This window comes from Myotis lucifugus, unplaced genomic scaffold (assembly GCF_000147115.1).
Source record: "Myotis lucifugus unplaced genomic scaffold, Myoluc2.0 scaffold_105, whole genome shotgun sequence".
NCBI classification, from domain to species: domain Eukaryota; kingdom Metazoa; phylum Chordata; class Mammalia; order Chiroptera; family Vespertilionidae; genus Myotis; species Myotis lucifugus.
The window spans coordinates 3,176,967-3,198,237 of NW_005871153.1; the positions used below are offsets into that span (position 1 = coordinate 3,176,967).

Genomic DNA, 21,271 nt, shown 5'->3' on the forward strand with positions numbered 1-21,271 from the left:
GTGGGATGAACCGTCTACAGAAGAAGGGGAACATCTGTGGTCATGGGCCCAGCACTTCCTGTAGACGAGGCCTCGTGCAGGTCCCTGCACTACCATTTCCTTCATGGTTCATGGAAAGGTTTGTATAGTTACAGGTAAGATTCAGGCTCTAGAGCCAGATGCTGTCATCAAACCCAAGTTCCTGTGCCTGATGCTTCAAATAGCAAAACTCAAAACGTCAGAGTTTGGAGTAAGGAAAGGTTTATTGATCAAGAAGGCAGCAACGGAGAAGGTGGGAGACTTAGCCATGCCTCAGAACCATCTTGCTCGGTGGACTAGGTTAAAGGTTTTTAAGGAGCCTGGGGGAACACGTGTGCGGAAGCACTGGTGGGGCAGGTGTTGATGTAAGACCTTGGAACTCGGCCGTTTATGGTGAGGGGCTTCTTCACTGCATCTCCTGGACAGCGGACCCTTTGCTCTGAAGGGTGTGGCATTCAGGTTCCGGTTACGTTCCAGTCCTTTGGTTCCGTGTGTAACTGGTGGGTGGGGGAGACTTTGGGTCCAGGTCCAGCTGGAGGTCGAAGTTCTTTTCTCTGCACGTGCTTCGGCTGCGTGACATTGGGGTTTTGGTCTGTTGTCTCTGAAAAGTAACTCACATCTTGTTAAACAGGATAGGACTGTTTTGAACTGGTTCTGCGTTTGCAACACCTGGGTTCAAATCTCACTGGCTGTGAATCCTTGGGCAAGTTACTTATTGCCCCCGCTCTGTGCCTCAGTTTCCTCATCTGTTAAACTAATGAGTTACCTGCACTATAGGGTGATGTTAAGGTTGAATGAGCTCATCTCTTTGTCCAGTGCCTGACACATACCCTAGTGAGTATTTGCTGCCGTGACGGTGATGATGGAGAAGGGGAAGGAGGGAGGGAGAAGTAGAGGCGGTGACCACTCTGAGGTTAAGTAGTAGGTTCTCCTTACAGAGGAAGAGTCTGTGACACAGAGTGCTTAGGGGGATGTCCACGGTCACCCAGGGAATGAACAGGCATGCCCTTTCCTCCACCGCGGGGCCTCTGTGGGAGCTTTCTGGTTTGGCCTAAATGCCTCAGGGCACTGAACTTGAGTGTAGATGGGTCACCAACCCCACATTGCTGATTCCATGTCCACCATCCATCTATCCACACATCCTTGCTGAGCACCATGTGTGCTGGGCCCTCTGGGTGCTGACAGGAGCAGGACAGGTGGGTGCAGTAATGGGTGCTGTCTACCATGTGACCATCGTGGGAGGGGCAGGAGCACAGGGACCTTGCAGAGGTTCTGTGGGGAGAAGTTCTGGCCTGGGCCTCGGAGAGAATAGAAGACAGGGAGGAGGTGTCCTGCTGTGCACTGTGTAAACGGAAGTAAATTCCTTCGGCCTCAGTCTCACAGGCAGGAAGTGTCCAGAGACACCCCAAAATACAGTGAGCACTGAGAAGAGGCGGGGCCACTAAAGCCTGGAGAGCCACATCCTCTCTTATTTCCCCAGGCGGGAGGAGAGGCAGGCACAAGGGCGTTTGGGGGTGCAGGGCTTTGCCAGCCCTCACCTTTGACCTCAGCTCTCACTTGGGGGGATCATCTCACCCTACTCTCCTTCTCCCCCCTCACCCCCCCCACCCCCAGTTCACCTGCTCTCCTGCTCTTCTCCCAGGGTCAGTGGACTTTCCCCCTTCATGGGTGACAACGATAACGAAACCTTGGCCAACGTTACCTCAGCCACCTGGGACTTCGACGACGAGGCCTTCGATGAGATCTCCGATGATGCCAAGGATTTTATCAGCAACTTGCTGAAGAAGGATATGAAGTAATGAGTTGAGATTTCCATCTTTTCAGCTTCCCCAGGCCCTGGACTGGTGTCTGGAGGCAGGGAGTTCCTGTGCCTGTCGTGGGTCCCTCACCTGGAGGGAGGGTGGGCGTTGTGCATGTGGGGGATGGGGAGGGAAGGGTCTTCCTAGGCCCCTGCTCCCCTGTGCCGGACACTCCACTCGGCTTGAGGAGCACCGAGACCTCACATGAAAAGCAACCCTTAGCCAGGGGTTGCAGGGAGAGTGGCTGCTTGTGCATGAAGAGTGACGGCCCCTTTTATTTTCCCTGTCTGATCGTGGTCTGGGGAAGCCCTGCTGGAACCTCGGCCCTCTTCAGGGTTGCACAGCGTGTCCTATCTGTGGGTCCTGATTGTACCTCCAGGCCATTCTGGTTTGGTGGTTTTTATATCTAAATTATTTAAGAACTCCCTGCCTGAATATGGCCAGGCACCGCTCCCACTGCCCAAAGTTATGCTGTGCTCCCAGACCACGGGGTTCAGCCCTCTCCCAGCTCCATCTCTGTCCCCATAACAGGGCAGACACTGAGGTTCCCCACCTCCACCTTCTAGGGCTGCCTGGGGCTGCCCGCGTGGTCTGTGGATGAATCTACAAAACACTTGTGAAAAGGGGGCCGCTGTGGTGTGTGCAGTTGTTTAGGAAGAGGCTGTGAGGAAAGGTCAGACATACAAGGCACTCAGTATTTCATTCAAAGACTGGAGGTTGAAGTTGCCAAGGAGGTGAGGTTGGAGGAGGCCTTGGGTGTGGCAGACAGAATTCATCGATGAGGACTCACATGGTGAGGGGAACCAGCTAAACCAAGTGAGGAAGGTGAGAGGGGCTACGTGTGTGGGGGGAGAGAGATGGCTCACCCCAGGGGAAGGGAATAGTGGGGGTTCTGTTGAGAGCAACTGGCCAGTTGGGCTCCACACCCCCTCTGTAAACAGGTGGCCAGAGGAGGCAGGGCCGAGGAAGTGTCTTTGGCAATAAGAAGCAGTTATAAGCTTGGCCCAAGAAGGGTAGTGTTGAAATAGGCGGTGTGACAGAGGATGAGAAAGGGAGGGGCAGCCCACCTCCAGGGCAGGCAGGAGGCTCTGCAATCTCAGGTGCCTGCCTGAGCAGGATTCCCCCAGAGCAAGTGGATGGTCTTACTCCCCACCCCCCACCCCACAAGCCCTGCCTGGGACAGGAGAGTGCGGTTGCTAAAGGAGCAGCGTTGGGGGGTCTCTTTTTAGCGACCTCAGGGCCGACTTCTCCAGAGGCTGTGCTCCACACTCCTTGTGAGGTCTTCACGTTTTTCTGTCTGGCCTTTGTATCAGAGCAGGCAGGCCCTGAGGAGAAGCTGCATGTTGGGAGGGGCCTAGAGTCCCTTCGGTGGGAGGGGTCCCCCCTCCCAAGGTGTCCCAGGGAGATGCACACCTCTTTCCCAATAACTGGTCCAAGGACAGCTTCACTCACTGAGGGTTTGGTAAAGGAGGTGTTATGTATATATTTTATTTTCTCATCTGACCTTGAATTTATTCAATGATCTGTGTTGGCCCCACTGTGCTCATAAAATGCCCTCACCTAAGCACTGATTTCAAATAGACCAAGACACTAGATTTCCATGAACTCTCAAACTTAGCACGTCTCTTCAACCAGAAGTCTTCACCTAGCGGTACTTTTTAAAATGTTTTCCTGTTATAAAAGAAATACATGTAAATTATAGAAAATTTGAATATAAGAAATTAAGATAATTCATAGTCCCCTTATCTAAAAATCAGTACACTTGGCTACACTTAGCAAATTTACTTATACTCGTTTTTCTACATATGTTAACATTTGGTTCTTTGGGCTTTATTAGTCCTATTACAATTAAGGTGAAATATTTCTAGATTCCCAGAGCTTTCAGAAAGAGTAAACGAGTTTCAGTGTGGTTCTAAGGTTGTCATAATGCATAGATTGTATGTAGGACATAACTCTTTGAGTTTTAACAGGAAAAAGCTGATACTCAACCTTAACATGAGACATGAGAGTTTAGGAATTCTCAGAGATTTGGGCCTAATCTCTGAGGCAGAGCGGTGGGAGGATTAGGCCTCCGTAGCCCCCAGCTCCCATGTGACCAGCAGACTGACCCCACTCTACAATGTGGTGCCAGCCATTCCCAGACACACCTGCCCTCCCGCACTTGCCCTTCCTGGACCCAAGAACAGGTCATGAGACTCCAGTTGCTTACTTGATGGTTAGGCCTTCTTTACTCTGACCTATTCTGCATCCAGTCTGTAACCCAGACCAAGAGAGGAAGACCTGGTCATGGTGGACGGACTAGGAGCAGATGCCCTGGGCTCTGCCCTGTGTGACTGGGGACAGGCGCCCTCCCATTTCTGATCTCACAGCGGTCTCTGAGTCCCCTCCTGCTTAGAAATCTTCTGATCTCCGCCTCTATCAGAAACCGCCTGGACTGCACCCAGTGCCTTCAGCATCCGTGGCTAATGAAGGACACCAAGACCATGGAGGCCAAGAAACTCTCCAAGGACCGGATGAAGAAGTACATGGCCAGAAGGAAATGGCAGGTAATGAGATGCTCACTCTGGACTGGAATGTTGCTTCTCCTATTTGCTTTTCAAGCCATCCTCATTCCCAACTTGCCCCGGCCTCACTCCAAAAATGTTTAAATCTTTTTCTGAAATAGTCTGGGACCAAAGCTGGCATTTTGTGTCCTCAGGGCTAGGGATATGCACCTTTAGGACTATTCGGCAACCATAGAAAATGTGGTCTCCTTAAAGGCAGTGTGATGGTATAAAATTTCTTTGTGATGAAGGGGGAGAGCACATGACCTACAAAGAGAGACGTGGCCCCACCCTCCAGGAATATTGTATGTTACTAGCTACGTGTCTTTAGGCAAGTGACTTACCCTTGTGGTGCCTTTGTTTTCTCATCTGTAAAGTAGGGATAATAGTGGTACCAATGTCACAGCCCTGTTATGAGAATTATATGATTCTAGAGGCCCGGTGCATGAAATTCGTGCACTCGGGGGAATGGGTTCCTCAGCCCGGCCTGCGCCTCTTGCAGTCCAGGAGTCCTTAGGGGATGTTCAACTGCTGGCTTAGGCCCTCTCCCCCTGCAGGCCTAAACCAGCAGTTGGACATCCTTAGTGCTGCCGTGGAGGCGGGAGAGGCTTCTGACACCGCCGCTGCGCTCACCAGCCCTGAGCTCGGCTCAGGGCTTCTGGCTGAGTGGCGCTCCCCCTGTGGGAGGTACACTGACCACCAGGGGGCAGCTCCTGCATTGAGCGTCTTCCCCTTGGTGGTCAGTGTGCATCATAGTGACCGGTCATTCGGCCGTTCAGTCGATTTTCATATTAGCCTTTTATTATATAGGATAATCTTCATCTGGTCTTTAGCACAGTGCCTGCTACATAGCATGTGTTCAAAAATGACACTAGTAGCTCATATGGCTCTGTGCTAGAGAACATTCAGAGCACTTTCTGTACATCAAGTCTTTTAATCCTTGATTAATGTTATCCCCACTTTTCAAGGGCAGAGAAAGGTTAGGAAAGTTGCCCAGGATCACTTAGCTAGTCAGTGGGAAAGGCAGGATTCAAACCCAGAGCCTGGCTCCAAAGCACACAGTCTTAACAACAACACAAAATTGCCTTCGATTTTAGCAGATGGATAAAACCATATCCGAAACCACAGAGAACCTATCATCATCTACTGTATTGTTTTATTCTCACTGTTAGTGTGATAAAATTCCCGGGCTACGGTAGGGGGCCTGCGTTCTATACTCATGGAACGTATAGTGTAGTGGAGGGACTGAAGCAAATAGACATAAAAGGACATAACACCCAACAAGAATTATAAACTATCGGTATAGCTCTCCATACCATATATGTGAGTACGGGCAGGAGAATGGAGCCAGCCGCTGCCCGAGCCGGAGCACAGAGGGGGTGACAGCACAGACGGAGGAGAAAGGCACAGAGGCTGAACCTCTGGGTTACGCTGACCTGAAAGGAGCCATCTGTTCCCTGGGCAGTCAGGCACCTGGGCATTTAGACCTGCCTGTGGCAGAGAAAAAGGAACCATTGTTTTAGGGGCAACTGGGACACTGGTCATCTGCTACACGGGATGACTGAACAGTTCCCTCTGAAACCACACTCCCCACAGAGGCCGGGGAGGGGCTTCAGGTGGGGGGTACAAGGGACTAGGAGCCGTGCTCCCCACAGCGGGAGTCAGTTCTTGATCCCTACGCTCACCCCACCCCCACCCCGTCTGAAGGGTTAGGTGGACCTGGCCGCCCTCAAATGCCAGGTAAGTTGAAAGACTGTGCTGCTCACCTCACCCTCTGGCGCCGTTAGCATCCAGTGAAATCGGAGCAGCACATATTCTTACAAACAAAACAAAGCAAGACGGGGCCACAAAAATCAAAGGTTGACTTTATTAATGGTCCTGTGGCCAACAGATCTCAAATAGTGGGATCTCTGGGGCAGGCAGGTGCTGGGTGGGGTGGGGCAGTCCTCAGCGGTGGCACTGGGCTCTGCCTGCCGGGCTGTGGTTAAGGGGCAGCAGCTTCGCTGCAGGCTCTCTGGGAGCAGGCGCATCTGCTGTTGACACACCCGTCCCGGGACAGGCGTGGAGAAGAGATAAGCAAATGGGAGAGGAAGCAAATGGAATTTTTTAGTCAAAGGGGTCAGGGAACCATTAATTTGCTGGTATTTTAATCACTTAAAATTTTTTTCTTGTTTACACACATCAGTTATTAGTCAGATGGTTTTCTGGAAGTGAGGGGCAGAAATTCTGGGAGAAAAGGGCAGAATTCAGAGAAGGAATTTTAAAGTCATATTTTAATATGGGTGGCAGCCTTTGGAAATGATTTTCCCACAGACACAGTGGTTAGGCTTCACAGAAGTAGACCACACAATCCCTTTTGACCCATCTTGTCCCTGAAGCATAATATCACTGGTGACAGTTCAGCTCCATCTGACCATCTTATGTTACATTGCTCTCTTAGGAAAACTTTTTCCGCATTTGTTATGTTAATTTTCACCTGAGGATATTTTTCCATTGATTTTTAGAGAGAGTAAAAGGGAAGAGGAGAGAAACATCGACATGAGAGAGACACATTGATTGGTTGCCTCCCACATGGGCCCAGACAGGGGCCTGGGATCGAGCCTGCAACTGAGGTACATGCCCTTGACCAGAATCGAACCTGGGACCCTTTAGTTCATGGGCCGACGCTCTATCCACTGAGCCAAACCAGCCAGGGCCGTGTTTCCCACATTTTTAACTCCAGGCACCAGCACCTTAGCTGTCCTGGAATAGGTTCCCCGTCAGAGCAGTGAGGTTCTGTGTGGTGGAGCAGGTGAGGTGGAGGGAAACAGAGGCGGGGTGGGCGGTGGTGGAGGGAAAGGGCAAGCCCAGAACTCTCTACAGATGCCCAAGAGAAAGGTCCTTGTTTTCATTCTCATGTGGTTTTCATAAGAGGCCCAGAAGGAAGGAAGCAACATGGAAACAGCCCTATACACTAGGCAACATGGAGATGGCTAATCATATTATTGACCTTAAAATAAAATTATTCTGAAAGAAGGTATGTTCTTCCACTTATACCTGAAAGAGTTTTTAAAAGCTATGGTGGTGAGTAGAGCCTTGAGGGTAGGCAAGTGGAACAGGATAACAGGGCTTTTGCATGCAAAACCAGAAGCAAAGGACTAGGAGTTTGGAGGCCCAGGGACAACCATCTTTACTTTCTGGGAACCACGAAGACCCCAGCAGCACGGACCACAGGGCCATCGGGAGGAAAGCCTTGGGCACAGTGCAGCACTGAGTACGCCTGGCAGTCACCTTGGATGTCATGCACGTCTCGGGAAACTCTGATCTGGGGCTGTTGGTGTATAGAGGGTCTCTGACCGCGGGCTGGCTCGTAGGTAACTAGCTTGCCCACTTGCCAGGGACTGTCGCAGCTTTAGCACTGACAGACCCTTATCCTGGAAAGCCCTCCGTCCTGGGCCCGTGGGGCTGGTTAGTCACTCTCGCGGGCTCCCAGGGGAGGGGAGCTGCTGCCTCAGAGAGGCCAGTACAGACCATGCCTGCGTGCAGCACAGGACCCAGCCTGGCCATTGCCCGCGAACAAAAAAAAGGCTTCCTCCAAACAAGGATGGAGTTTAGGGAATTGAAACGTTGCTGCCTTGATGTTCCAAAAATTTCCTAAGGTCTTGATGAAGTAAAACAGCAACCAATTTTCAACTCAAAGGTATATACAAATATAGTTCTTTTCCAGTTCTGACAAATAACTTCCTTACCAATTTTTTAAAATATGTTTTTTATTGATTTTAGAGAGAGGGGGAGGGAGGACAGAGAGATAGAAACATCCTGGAGAGAGAAACATTGATCAGCTGCCTCCTGCATGGTCCCTACTGGGGATTGAGCCCACAACTCGGGCATGTGCCCTGACCAGGAATTGAACCAGTGACCTCTTGGTTCATGGGTCGAATGCTTAACCACTGAGCCACGCTGGCCCGACCTATTTTTTCCCCCATAAATGAGTTTCCAAAGATTGAATTCTGGCATAAATTATTTAAAATTTTTTCCCTTATTAAGCATTTTTTCCCTGTTTTAGAAATTATATGTTATATCACTCCAACTGATGGAAAATTTTCCCATGTATGGTCTATTTGCTAATGTGAATTTGTCGCCTCCTCGGAAATATCGTAACTCCTTTGTTTGCCTTGTTCTGGTAACTTCATATTAGTCATGTTGTTAATAGATGAGGAAATACTTCATTATTCCACACCATGGAAGTGAAGACCATCCTGGTGTTTGGAATTAGGGAGCCCAACGGCTCAGGGGGGTGTTCCCTGCTACATATTCTCAAACATGAATCCTAGGCTTCTGTGTAAGAGTAGAGCTACAGGGAGATCTGAATCTTCTGGTTCAAGGACATGAGGCCCAGAGAAGGGAACAAACTTGCAAAAGGTCACATAGTAATCAGTGGTTCAGGAACTAACCAGTCCCTTTTTGGGAATGAACTCTCTGCATTTAGAGACTCCTGGCGAGGGCAAACCTCTCTGCATTGGATAAAGGATACAGGGAGAGGAGAAGGAAGGGCAGACTCTGAGAATTTGGCCGACTAGGAAACAGCTTGGCCTGATGTTGACTATATGGATGGCTGCCTGTCTCTCAAACGTTCCTGAGGTCAGAGTAAGCGCCCACGGGAAGAGCTGGGTCTCTCAACACTTTTGCCAGCACATCAAACAGATCAATGTGGCAGCCTCCTCCAGAAGAGCACGCGAGATTGCCAAATGGTCTCGTTCTCTGCAGGGCCACCGTGCCTCTGCACAGAGCTGTTACTCCATCATCGTCTCTCACCTGCTTCCCCCACCTATCACCTTCACCCGGGGCTTCCTGGGTTCTGTTCAGAGTGACCCAGTTTCACCACGGTGACAGAGGGCCAGAAGCACGCCAACACCAACAGTGATGTATTTGAGAGGGTGGATGGGCAGAGGACAGAGCAAGATGGTAAGATGGAATGTCTGTCCAAAGTGCATGATAACAGTCTGCAACACCAGTGGCATGTGACAACAGAAAGTGATCATGGCCATAGCCACAGGCCACTGCTTAAACCACACACACACACACACACACACACTTTTCTATATGATTCCTTAGTGGCCTGAAATTCTTTACTTTGGAAATAATCCTTTTACTGGAAGCATACTGGCTTTCCAACTAGTCCAGAGTTGTGAGGCTTTACTGAAATACCTGAATGTGTGACGGTAACTTGAGGGAAATGGCTTTGGCACAGTTTGAGGTCCAGTGGGTGAGTGGGAGCCCTTTGCTGGTGTCCTCCCTCTCTCAGCAGCCAGTCTGCGCCAACATCTGCTCTCTGGATGCACAGCATCTGGGCGCCTGAAAAGATGCTTTGGGTGGAAGCAGTTGGCTATACTTTAGTTTCTTATCTTAGTTTTCCCATTGACTTTAAAAAAAGGAGTAAGAAACTTTAATTAAAGGTAAGAAACATAGATGCATTGTATGTTATTGGGGATTTCTTTGACCTAAATCCTATGCTTGGTAGGATTTTCACACTGCAAAGAAATTTGCATCTCAAGTTCTGGCTTCCTTTTCAGCAGAAATTCTGTCTACTCCCAAGGTGCCTCGACTCAGAAAAGCAAAGTGCCGTTGCTTTGCATCTCTCCGGTGTGCTTTTTGATGCCTGGGTGTACCCCAGGGGAGAGCACCCTCCAGAACTTCACTTGCATTCATAGACTTGTGCTGAGCCAGCCAGACTGTTTCCCAAAATCTCTTAAGTATCTGGATCAGCCACAGAGCTAAGTGAGACCTTGGAGTCTTGTCCAACCCCTCCTTATGCAGAGAAGGAAACCAGCCCAGAGAGGTTAAGCGACTCACACGAGGTCAATAGTGTGCTGCTTTCCCACTTGCATGAGGACCTGTGGGATCTGTAGTAATGATCCTCTTGACCAATTGCAGTCCTGTCACTGGCATTGTTTTACGAGAAACAGCCCTGCTGCGCCTCGTCAGCAATAAGTCTTTGGAGCTGTCTCAGCCTGCAGTTGCTTTATATAAACTCTCCCTTTTATGGGAGTTGGAGCACAGTATGAAAAGGGTTTTTGTCTCATGTTGACCTTGTTTAGTCACATTAACGCACACATCGGTTCCAGGCCCCATTCCATTCTCCGAACATCTTCTGACACACTGATAGTGCTGAGCAGAGCAAGGTCGGGCGCACTTCTCTGGCAGGACCTCGGCACTCGGGAGGCCCTCATTCCACGGACGGCTGCCTCTGCTGGGCTGGGCTCTCCTCCCTGAGCCCCACTGCCCCGCAGGACCCAGAGGCACCGCCCGAGGCCAACCCCAGTGTCTGCTTTCCAGAAAACGGGCAATGCTGTGAGAGCCATTGGAAGACTGTCCTCTATGGCAATGATCTCAGGGCTCAGTGGCAGGAAGTCCTCAACAGGATCACCAACCAGCCCTCTCAACGCAGAAAAACTAGAATCGGAAGGTAAGGAGCTCCCGGGTGGTGAGGAAGGAAGGGCTGGGGGATGGAGGGGCATTTTGAGGAGTTTATTTTGGGGGTGGGCTGTTTTTTGGTAATACAGTCTACAAGGATTAAATTCAGAACTACTTTTAGGTTGCTCTGACAATAGTTACTAAGCCTAATTACTCTTTAATAGTTAAACTTGGGTTTAACTATTTTCCAAAGTAAAGTTATTATTTGTCTACTAGAACTAGATAACCTCTACTGTTCTTTTTATGTTGTACATAAGACTTAGCAAAGATTTATTCAAAGCTCCCATTTTTCTCATTACAAAAGTACTGCTTATATATTAAGCAAATATAAAACTTCAATCACATGTAGTTTACTTTTTCAAAATATCCTGTTTTTATTATTTTTAAAATATATTTTTATTTATTTCAGAGAGGAAGGGAGAGGGAGAGAGAGATAGAAATATCAATGATGAGAGAGAATCATTGATTGGCTGCCTCTTGCATGTCCCCCACTGGGGATGGAGCCCGAAACCCAGGCTTATGCCTTGACTGGTAATTGAACCATGACCTGCTGGCTCATAGGTCAATGTTCAACCACTGAGCCATGCCAGTCAGACAAAAATATTGTTTTTAGTCTGTGTTTTTCTTTGAGAGGAAAATTAATGTATAGTCCATATTCGTTTGGCATTTTTTAAAATACTAAAACGTGACTGGAAGGGCTGCTCCTAGAGATCCTCAGGGTAAGTTACTTGCCCTTGGAGACGTTGCCCCATCCATCTCCTCAGTGAATGCCTCTGCCTCTTCCTGCATCGGATTGATGCAGGGTCTGGCCCTTATCTTCTCGAGGTGCCTGCTTGGCCAGCGACACCCCTCCAGCCCCGCTGCCTGGTGCCATTGGTACCCAAAGGTGAGAAGCACAAAGGCAGGGTCATCGGCCAGGCCACCTACTGGGCTTCCTGATGTAGCTGGGGACAGAGTCCCTCCTGACCCACTCCTGCCACTCCCAGATGACCCACAACCAGCCTAAAGGGGAGGGATAGGATGCAGGAGCCCCTCCAAGTTCTAGCTTTTCCCTGGACCAACCCCAGTCCCGGTCTGCTCTCATGCACCGTGGAGCAATGTAAGTGAGGACAACAGAACTGGCAAGTGGAAGAGGCCTCAAGGACCTGGTTCCTCCCTTCTCAGGAGCAGGGAAGGCCTGCTCTGCAGGGAGACCAGGAAGGCTGGTGTGGCTCAGTCCTTCTTAGACACCCTCCACTAAATCCTGAAACAGCTTGAAATATAGCCAAAATCCTTGTTGAAGATTATTTCTTTTTTCAATGTGTCAGCGTAAGGGAAGGGGGAGTCCAAACATTTCCCCAGTTTAGTCACAGTTTTCTCTTCTGCCAAAACCACATGGCAGCTGGCCAACCTATCCCCAGGAGAAAGGTGTGCTGATGATTCAGTCCTCTAAGCTGCATTATTTGCTAAATTGGAGCTACTTTTTTAAAAAATTTAAAGTCAGCTTTTTTAAACTAAGGGAGAGGAAAGAACAAGGAGTGAAGGGGTGACCATGTCCTCTCCCCGTCTTCTAGGAGATGTCGCCCAAGCTTTCCTGGAGGCTGTTGCTGAGGAAAAGCCCCATGTAAACCCTATTTCTCTAAGACCATTCGTGATTTAGAAGTGGTGGAGGGAAGTGCTGCTAGATTTGACTGCAAGATTGAAGGTAAGTTGTAGCTGTGACTACTAAAGGGGTTTGGGGGCTGCTGGGCCCCTACTGTGTGCCCTGGGCACGATGTCAGTTCTGGGAGCCATTGGGTAAGCCAGGCTCTGAGGGAAACTGGGTCAGGAGGAGCTGGCCCAATGCCCCCACTCCACCCTGAAGGTTAGTGCCGTCAGTGACTTACCAGGGGCAGATTTGACATTTTACTTACTTCCATCAGCCACTAGACCTGAGTTAAAGTGATTTGTCGTGGACGATAGTATGTGACCATGGAGCCTGCTTAATGAAATGAAGTTTCAAGTTCCTGGGGAGCATGTGCCCCTAAAGGCTCTCAGAGGGAGGCTGGCCCGGAGCACGGGCTGTGGAGTCAGCAGCTCTGCTATGAGGCCTGGGCAATGATCTGACTCTCTGAGCCTCAGGCCCTCACCTCTAAGATGACGTCTGATGTCCTGAGTGGCTCTGGGGATTCTTAGATGATATGTGAAAAGAGAAACCTTTTAAGTCCTTTAAGGATGTGACGGAGTCAAGGGAAAAGTTGTGGGACTGATAAGAGCAGAGAGCATGCAGTGTGACTTCAAACGGAGGGAAACTGGGATCCAGACACCGGTGCCGTCTTCCCCATGCGTCGCTGCTGGCAGGACAATGTGGCCATAGAATCGTGAGCTGTTGGAGCTCAAGGGACCTTAAGGGATCTTAGCATAGCACACGAGAAATTAGCAATGGTGGTGACACAAAGCATTTCAGTTTCCATAGACTGCAACATCCTAGAAAGATAAAGGGCAAGATAAGATTGGCTTCAAGTCAGTGACTGTCATGTGCCAACCAGAGTGGAGGGTTATCTTCCATGTCAGTCTGACCAAATGAAGCACAGGTGTTCATCAAGCAACTTGCTCAAGACCTCACTGCCAAGGACAGCAGTCAGAACAAAGCATTTTGTAAGATTCTCCAGCAATATGGCCACATAATGTCTTTTGGATAAAGTAACCCAAAGTTAGGAATGAAAAAACAATTTTTCACCTGTGTCGTTGTAGTATCAGAATGCCTTGTAAATGCCTTGCCCACCATAATCTTGCTTTTCGTTCAATTCTTAAAGTGTGATGTGCTGCCTTTGCTAGTGTGGAAAGGCTCAGGTTGGGGTTCTGCTGAAAGCTCTGGGGCCACAGCCTGTGACTCACCATCACCATTGTCGTTGGGTCTTCCGAAGTTCTTTCCTTTCTTCTTTTTCTTTTTATATATACTTATTAATTTCAGAGAGGAAGGGAGAGGGAGAGGGAGATAGAAATATCAATGACTAGAGAGAATCATTGATCAGCTGCCTCTTGCACGCCCACACTGGGGATTGAGCCCGAAACCAGGGCATGTGCCCTGACCGGGAATCGAACCCTGGCCTCCTGGTTCATAGGTTGACGCTCAACCACTGAGCCACTCTGGCAGGGCTCCTTTTTCCATTTCAAAAAATTATTAGAACATAATGACAGTCATCTTTGCACTTTTCTGTTTGGAATTATTTCTTTGGTTTTTGCATAACTTTGGAGCACTGAGGGGAAATTAAAGCATATGGATGCTGTTTTAATTGAAATAAAATTCTACTTGAATGTTAGTTCTTAAGTTCTAATATAGAATTTTTATTCTGGTTGTGGTTACAATTTTTTTCCTATAAAAGTACTTCTTCAAAATTTAAGAACAAGAAGAGGTAATGGGGAGGGGGGAAGGGGGGGACTTATTAATACTCTCAACAATAAAGATTTTAAAAATAATTTAAGAACAAGTCAGTTAGAATTATAATATACAGGGTGTGGCAAAAGTAGATTTACAGTTGCATGTGAAATGCAGTTTATTCTTGTATCATTATTTATTATTATTTTCCATATGAACAACCACAACTGTAAACCTATTTTTGCTCCATCCTGTATTTTAAAGGCATAATGTGTGTGTGTGTGTGTATTTTTTTTTAATGTTGGACTTTGCAGAAACATGGTTAATTCATAAAATGAGGCTAATCAATGTGATCCATTTCCAGTTATCTAGAGGCAGATTATGACTTTGGATCAGACTAAGACAAATACTGCTTTCTTTTTCTTAGCAGTATTAGCAGCTCCTCTAACTTGCATTTTATAGAGCTGTTATCAGCTTTGAGTTATAACTTAACACACCATATAGTTTACCTATATTAAGTATACAATTCAATTGTTTTTAGTGAATTTACAGAATTGTGCAATCATCACCACAGTCCAATTTTAGAGCCTTTCCCTCACCCCCAAAAGGTCCCTTGCACCCATTTGTTCTGAATCTTCATTTTTATTAAATGTATTTAAGTTCAACTTTTATACAAGATGAAAAATTTTCATTTCATCCCAGAAGATAACTGGCTCTGGGCGTGTCACTGGAGGTGGGCTGGTGTTCCAGGTAGCACTCTGCGTGTGTGTGTGTGTGTGTGTGTGTGTGTGTGTGTGTGTGGCGGGTGGGGGGGAGGGGGCAGGCCCCACATGGATGGGAAAGGGGATGACTGTGAAACACCTCACGCAGGGTTTTATATATTAGTATTTACAATACAGTTCGGTTCAAACGTCAATATCAAAGCAGCTGCTAAAAGGCAATGTCGTCGTTTTTTTCCGTTACTGCATTAGTAGCTTGAGAGTTCCTTGCATGAACTGATACGAAATTTTGAATGACAGTTTTTGCTACCTGTGTTCCCTCCCTGTGATGCAGGATACCCAGACCCTGAGGTCGTCTGGTTCAAAGACGACCAGTCCATCAGGGAGTCCCGCCACTTCCAGATAGACTACGATGAGGATGGGAACTGCTCTTTAATCATTAGCGATGTGTGCGGGGATGACGATGCCAAGTACACCTGCAAGGCTGTCAACAGTCTCGGAGAAGCCACCTGCACAGCGGAACTCATTGTGGAAACCATGGAGGAAGGAGAAGGAGAAGGGGAAGAGGAAGAAGAGGAAGAGTGAAACAAAGCCAGAGAGAAGCAGTTTCTAAGTCTTAGTACAAAAACTATTTCTCTAATGCTCAAAACCCCAAGATAGTAAAAGCACCTAGTGTGATAGATTACCTAGTTAGGTCATTTTAGGGTCAGTTCTTAGCAACAGCAGTTCGTACCTAGCAGTGTTATTGATGGGCATTAATTTCAGTTAGCAGGCACCTTAAGATACTAGTACATCTAGATTTCATTTTGAGAAATCACCAGTAACTTGGCCGACCAGTTGATTTTAAAGATAAAGTAACAAAAAGAAGTATTTTTCTGGGCAAAGTCACAAATTTGAAACACTCATAAAAAATAAAGCCCCGCGGCCCCGGGTCAGCCCAGAGGCCCCTGGAGACGGGGGTCTCTCTCCCAGCTCCGAACTCCAGAGAACTGGGTCTCCCCCAGGCTGCAGCCCTTCGGTCTGAAAGCAGTTGAGCCGTTTTAACTTACAAGGCACATTTTACTCCAAACTATACTGTAGACATTCAGACTTTTCATTCCCCCTCTGCCTGCCCGTTTTTCTGGATCTGAGCTTGCCATGAGTTTAAGCACTAAGGACATTACACTTAGATTCTGAAGACAGGTCCCCTGCTCACAGAAGGCTGGCTTCCTTAGGAAAATAAAACCTCCTTCTAAAATCAGTAGGCAATCTAAACTTATCCCCTCTTTGCAGGTATCTAGCAGCTTCAGACATTTTTATAAGAACTCGTGGGGGAAAATATCCTTGCTAATGTGCTTTTCTTCTGAAACCAGGAGTCATATTTGTGCTGTTAGAGACTATCAGCTCTGCATGTGTGGTAAAGATGTTTGTGTTTGTATGAAAACCAGTTTGCTGAAAAGTTAGTCTTATTTATTGGCCACCATGAAACATTTCAGCTGATGAAGAGCTATAGAACTCTACATACTCTGGAGTCTCCTTCAGGATAGTCTGAGTTTGACACACCTTCATTCTAAACACCCTCAGAGAACTCTACCTACCCTATAGATTCCACGATGTGTTTTTTTTTCTTGAATGTGCATCAAACATGCCTTGCTCCCAACCTCAAAATATATTCTCAGACCCAATAAATGCATCAGACGTGCATCTTTAGGAACTTTTAACTTTCTTTCACTACATTGGCACTTAAATTTTTCTTTATAAAACTTTTTGAAGGTCTTAAACAAAGACCATAAACTGATATGCCTAATACATTTTCTCTGTGTGTGTGTGTGTGTGTGTGTAACATTCCAAATGTTTTATTCTTGTCCACTGTTTGTAAAGTGCAGCGATTTAATATTTCAAGGGACTTTTTAATAGTTCAAGAATCGATCTTAATTCAGTGCAATCATACACGGTATCAACATTAGAATTTTGCTATTACTTAGTCTTATGTTATCCTCCATTCTATCTTATCTGCTTTTTGCTGCTAATTTCAAATTGTCAGTATTTTCCTTTTTGCTTTTTAAACAGTTACAATATTTTTCATAATAGCCACACTTTTGCCACAGTTTATTATAACAAAGGGTTTTTAATTTGATTTAGAGTATTCAGAGCTTGTCTTCATCACTTTGTGTTTAGACTATAATCTTGGTGTGTGTGTGTTGTATGTGTGTGTGCATGTGTGGTGTGTACGTTTGTTTACAGGTTTTTGATGCCTTCTTGAAATTGTGTTAATGTTCTCCCAGTTTATTATGCCATCAGAATGGTAAATGAGAACACTACAACTGTAGTTAGCTCACAATTTTTAAATAAAGGATACCACAATGCATACTTTTTGTTCAGTCTTTGCAGCCTTCTCTTTCTTCCCATGCCACCAGTTGTAGACTACCCAGATAGACCCTGGAAACGGAAAATAGATGTTGTGCTGCATAAATGGCAATTCTGGTTGCATTTCAATAAGGAGCAGGATGACTTAGTTAGTTCTTGTATATACTAGGTAGCCTAATTTGCACACTTAGTTCAGAATTTCTCTCGAGCATCAGTTTGGTTCAGTTACACTTCCGATATCTATAGTGTCCTCATAGTACTAAAATCTACATGACATTTCCAGCATGTGGCAAAATCATCCTCATCATTAATATTATTTACCAGGGCTTGGTTTGCATTTGTAACTTTGATGCAACTCATTATTAGCTGCCAAGTGCCATCTTTCCATGTCTTGATATTGAACTATTTGTTACCAGGATACTGTCCTCCTGCTTTATAGGAAGTCTGTTATCAGATATCAGATGGTGACTTCCCCATGTCTGGAGATCCAAACAATATTGTAAATGTTATAGAAAGAATCAAGACATGCCATTAAATTTTGTACTAGATAATTCTATGATCCCACATGGTCTGGAAAGAAACAATCCATTCATCCAGTTTTTTGGTTTTTCTTTTCATTTTTAAGGCAACCACAATCTGCCAAAATTCCTAGTGAGAAAATTATTTTTTAAAGGACTTTTTATTGCTTGCTGGTGAAAAATGTATCATATATATTCTGTACTATGAAAAAAAATCACAAATACACTTTCTTCTGTTCCATTTTCATCCCAAACATATAAAGAATAATCCACAGATTGTTCCTTACATTGCAGAGCTTCATGTCAAATGATATTTCTATGTATAACTAAAAAGACATGCTGACTGTTGTCAGTTTGAACTTATACAAAGTCTCTTTTTCTTTTTCTCAAAATTTTTGAGTTTTACTTTTCACATTTTACCAGCTTTTTATAAATCTCTGCAGTGAGTATCCAGAATGTGAAAGATAATTAAATTCTAAAGAAACTCAACTCTCTTCTTTTCAAGAAAACGCAAGTAATACTACTTTCCTTACCCCTTGGGAACTCTTTTCTGTATTTTAAGAGGGAGGCTAATGTCTGTAGCAGTCATTACTGAGGCTCTTTGCCCTGGCACAGTTAGGACTGCACTCCTGCTCCTAGCTCACTGGGGCCCTGTGACTGGTCCTGGTCAGTGAGCTGTGAGCAGAAGTGATGTGCATCCCCATGGGCCAGAGCATTTGTGTCCTGGTACAGAACTCTCCACAATGACTGCCAACATGTGAGATGTGGCTGCTTTACCCACCTGGCTCCCCAGGCAACTCCAAACAGGTACAGAACACAAACAAGAAGTAAACATTTATTCTTATAAATCACAAAGAATCTAGGGTTCTCTGTGGCTGCAGCAGAATCTAGACTATGCTGTTATAAGATCTTTCACTGTATCCCAGGTCTGTTCTGACCAATATGGTAACCATGAATCACAAGTGGCTAATTAAAATAAATAAAATCTAAAATTCAGTTCCTCAGTTGTACTAGCCACATTCCAAGTTTTCAGTAGTCATATGTGACTGACTTGTGGCTACCTTCTTGGACAGCACAGATTAGAACTTTCTGTACAGTTCCATTGGACAGCACTATTCTAGATAGACTGAGGAAAAGAAAAAACTCCAAATTTTACCTTAACTGTACATATCACTTTTCAAATTACTGTGAAGGGGAGTATGGTCTATAGCAGCCGTGGGCAAACTACGGCCCGCGGGCCGGATCCAGCCCGTTTGAAATGAATAAAACTAAAAAAAAAAAAAAGACCGTACCCTTTTATGTAATGATGTTTACTTTGAATTTATATTAGTTCACACAAACACTCCATCCAAGCTTTTGTTCCGGCCTCTGGTCCAGTTTAAGAACCCATTGTGGCCCTCGAGTCAAAAAGTTTGCCCACCCCTGGTCTATAGCATCATCAATTATATTGAATAATGTAAACTCAATACTTAGGTTATTGTTCTTCATTAATTATATTCATACTAGGGGCCCAGTGCATGAATTCGTGCACCTTGAAAGGAACTGTGGGCCTTGAGGCTACAGTGGACATAAGGGCGGGTCTCGGCCCATCCTCTGTGGCCCCACCTGGCCCCTCCCTCCTCGGCCCCTGGTCCTGTCTGCCGCAGCCCCACTCCCGCTGCAGCCCACTCCCATGCGCTGACAGCACCTGCCCCACTCGCACCCACTGATGGCGCTGAGCAATTGGGCCCAGCACCGGGCACCAGCAGCAGGTGTGAGTGGGGTTGTCGCTGGCAGCGGATGCAAAAGGCGGCTGCCCACCCAAATCGCCCCTCAGGAGCAGGGAGAGGTGGAGAAGCCCTCAGGGGCGATCAGGGCCGGCAGCCACCGCTTGCACCCACTGACGGCACCAAGTGATCAGGGACGGCGCGGGCAGTGGGTGCAAGCAGCAGCTCTGGTGCCGGCAGTGGGTGCAAGTGCTGGGTGGGACCGTAGTGCACAGGAGCAAAGAATTTTCAGTAACCACCAGAGGCTTGCCCCAGTGACAGCAACCAGTGCCCCACCTTGGTCAGGTGCCCCCGCTCACCTGCTCCACCATCCCGCCACGGTCCCTTGGTGGTCAGCACACATCATAGCGACCGGTTGTTCCACTGTTCAGTCTATTTGCATATTAGGGTTTTATATATATACATTTTTTCACTTTTTAAGAAAATTTTAAACTACCAGTTCTGTGCTTCTCACCACAAAATCTAAATAGGCCTGCAATCCATAAGCAGTTACCAGATAACCTGTGATATGAAACAACCACCTAGGCCAAAAATCTCCTGTGTGTTTGGAACTTGGAGCTACTTGAGATAGGGGAGCACCCAGTGGGGACAGATGAGATAGATGCAGAGAAGGAGAGAGACAGGGTCACTGGGACAGAATTTCCTTGACAGTGAACCAAAAGGAAGGGGAGGGGCCATCCTTGAAGCAACAATCATTTTAACTTCAGTGGCTTTGATCATAACTTCCTTCCCATTGGAATTGGAAATATCCAGGAGATCTATAGTGCTTGGAGACAACATTAAATTTCTAACTGCTGGTTGTTTGAAATTTTAGCCCATAGTCCTTGCCCATGTTCTAACTGCTCACACATCGCAGGGAGGGCTTCATGTCAGAGACTATAGCCCCAATAGTGACCGCACAGAAGTGTATAATAAATCCTCATATCATCTGTCTCTCTGGGACTAGATTTCTTCCAGTTGGATATAACTAAGAAAGAAGGAGGTTACAAATTAACCTGTCACTTTGGTCATTCACATTTATTAGCTGCTTCTGGGCAGACATATGTAGCCACCAATAGTCAAGACATCGGTTGAGCGATAGGGCTTTTCCACAGCCTTGCTCCAGATGCTATGTTACAGTGAAAAATAGCCTCAGGCCAAATTCATCAAACATTAGCAAGCAGTCATATAACCTATTTGGTAAGGTCCCTGAAGCCCCAGATCTCTCTCTCCAGAAAGCTCTTCACCTGTTCATTGAAGGCAAATGCTGCAAGATACTAGGGTAGGATCTAGCTAACCTGGTTAATCAGCCAAGGAGAATCAGTTCCAATTGTACCTCTTACTGGAACTGTGTAGCCTGTGCCTCAGTTTTCTCAGCATAAAATTAGAGTAACAAATAGTTCCCACCTGACAGGTTGTTATAAAAATTAAATGAGCTCGTGCATGCTACCTCATCCTTATGGAAAGCCCCTATTCATTCTGGTACCCAGAGATGCTAAGATAAGTCAAAGATCCTCTGATAATGCTCAAGGAACTGGTTATACTTCTGCAGAAATAAAACAGATATGTGAAAAAGATACTTTCATATAATGAATGATGGAAAGAATACTTTAAATTCCACCCCCCCCCCCAAATAAATGACTTTTGAAACAAAGTGCCCATGCAACTGCACAAAAAATAATTGCTATGAGTTTAGGAAAGGCTACAACTGCCCTCTTGTTCTAATGGGAATTTTTAACTCCCAGCTCTTAAGTACTCTTCATCAGACCCAAAGGAAATAGCTCATCTGACCT

General features: G+C 46.5%; 1 protein-coding gene across 1 annotated transcript in view; it reads left to right on the plus strand.

Moving 5' to 3' along the window:
• Nucleotides 1-17,218, plus strand: part of MYLK (myosin light chain kinase) — a 262,717-nt gene extending 245,499 nt beyond the window's left edge. Inside the window, 6 exon segments of the mRNA XM_006092848.3 lie at nucleotides 1,661-1,813; nucleotides 4,240-4,363; nucleotides 10,676-10,805; nucleotides 12,367-12,414; nucleotides 12,417-12,497; nucleotides 15,204-17,218. Of these exon segments, the coding sequence (XP_006092910.1) occupies nucleotides 1,661-1,813; nucleotides 4,240-4,363; nucleotides 10,676-10,805; nucleotides 12,367-12,414; nucleotides 12,417-12,497; nucleotides 15,204-15,454 (787 nt within the window). The 3' untranslated portion in view covers nucleotides 15,455-17,218.
• Nucleotides 17,219-21,271: the final 4,053 nt, after the last annotated feature.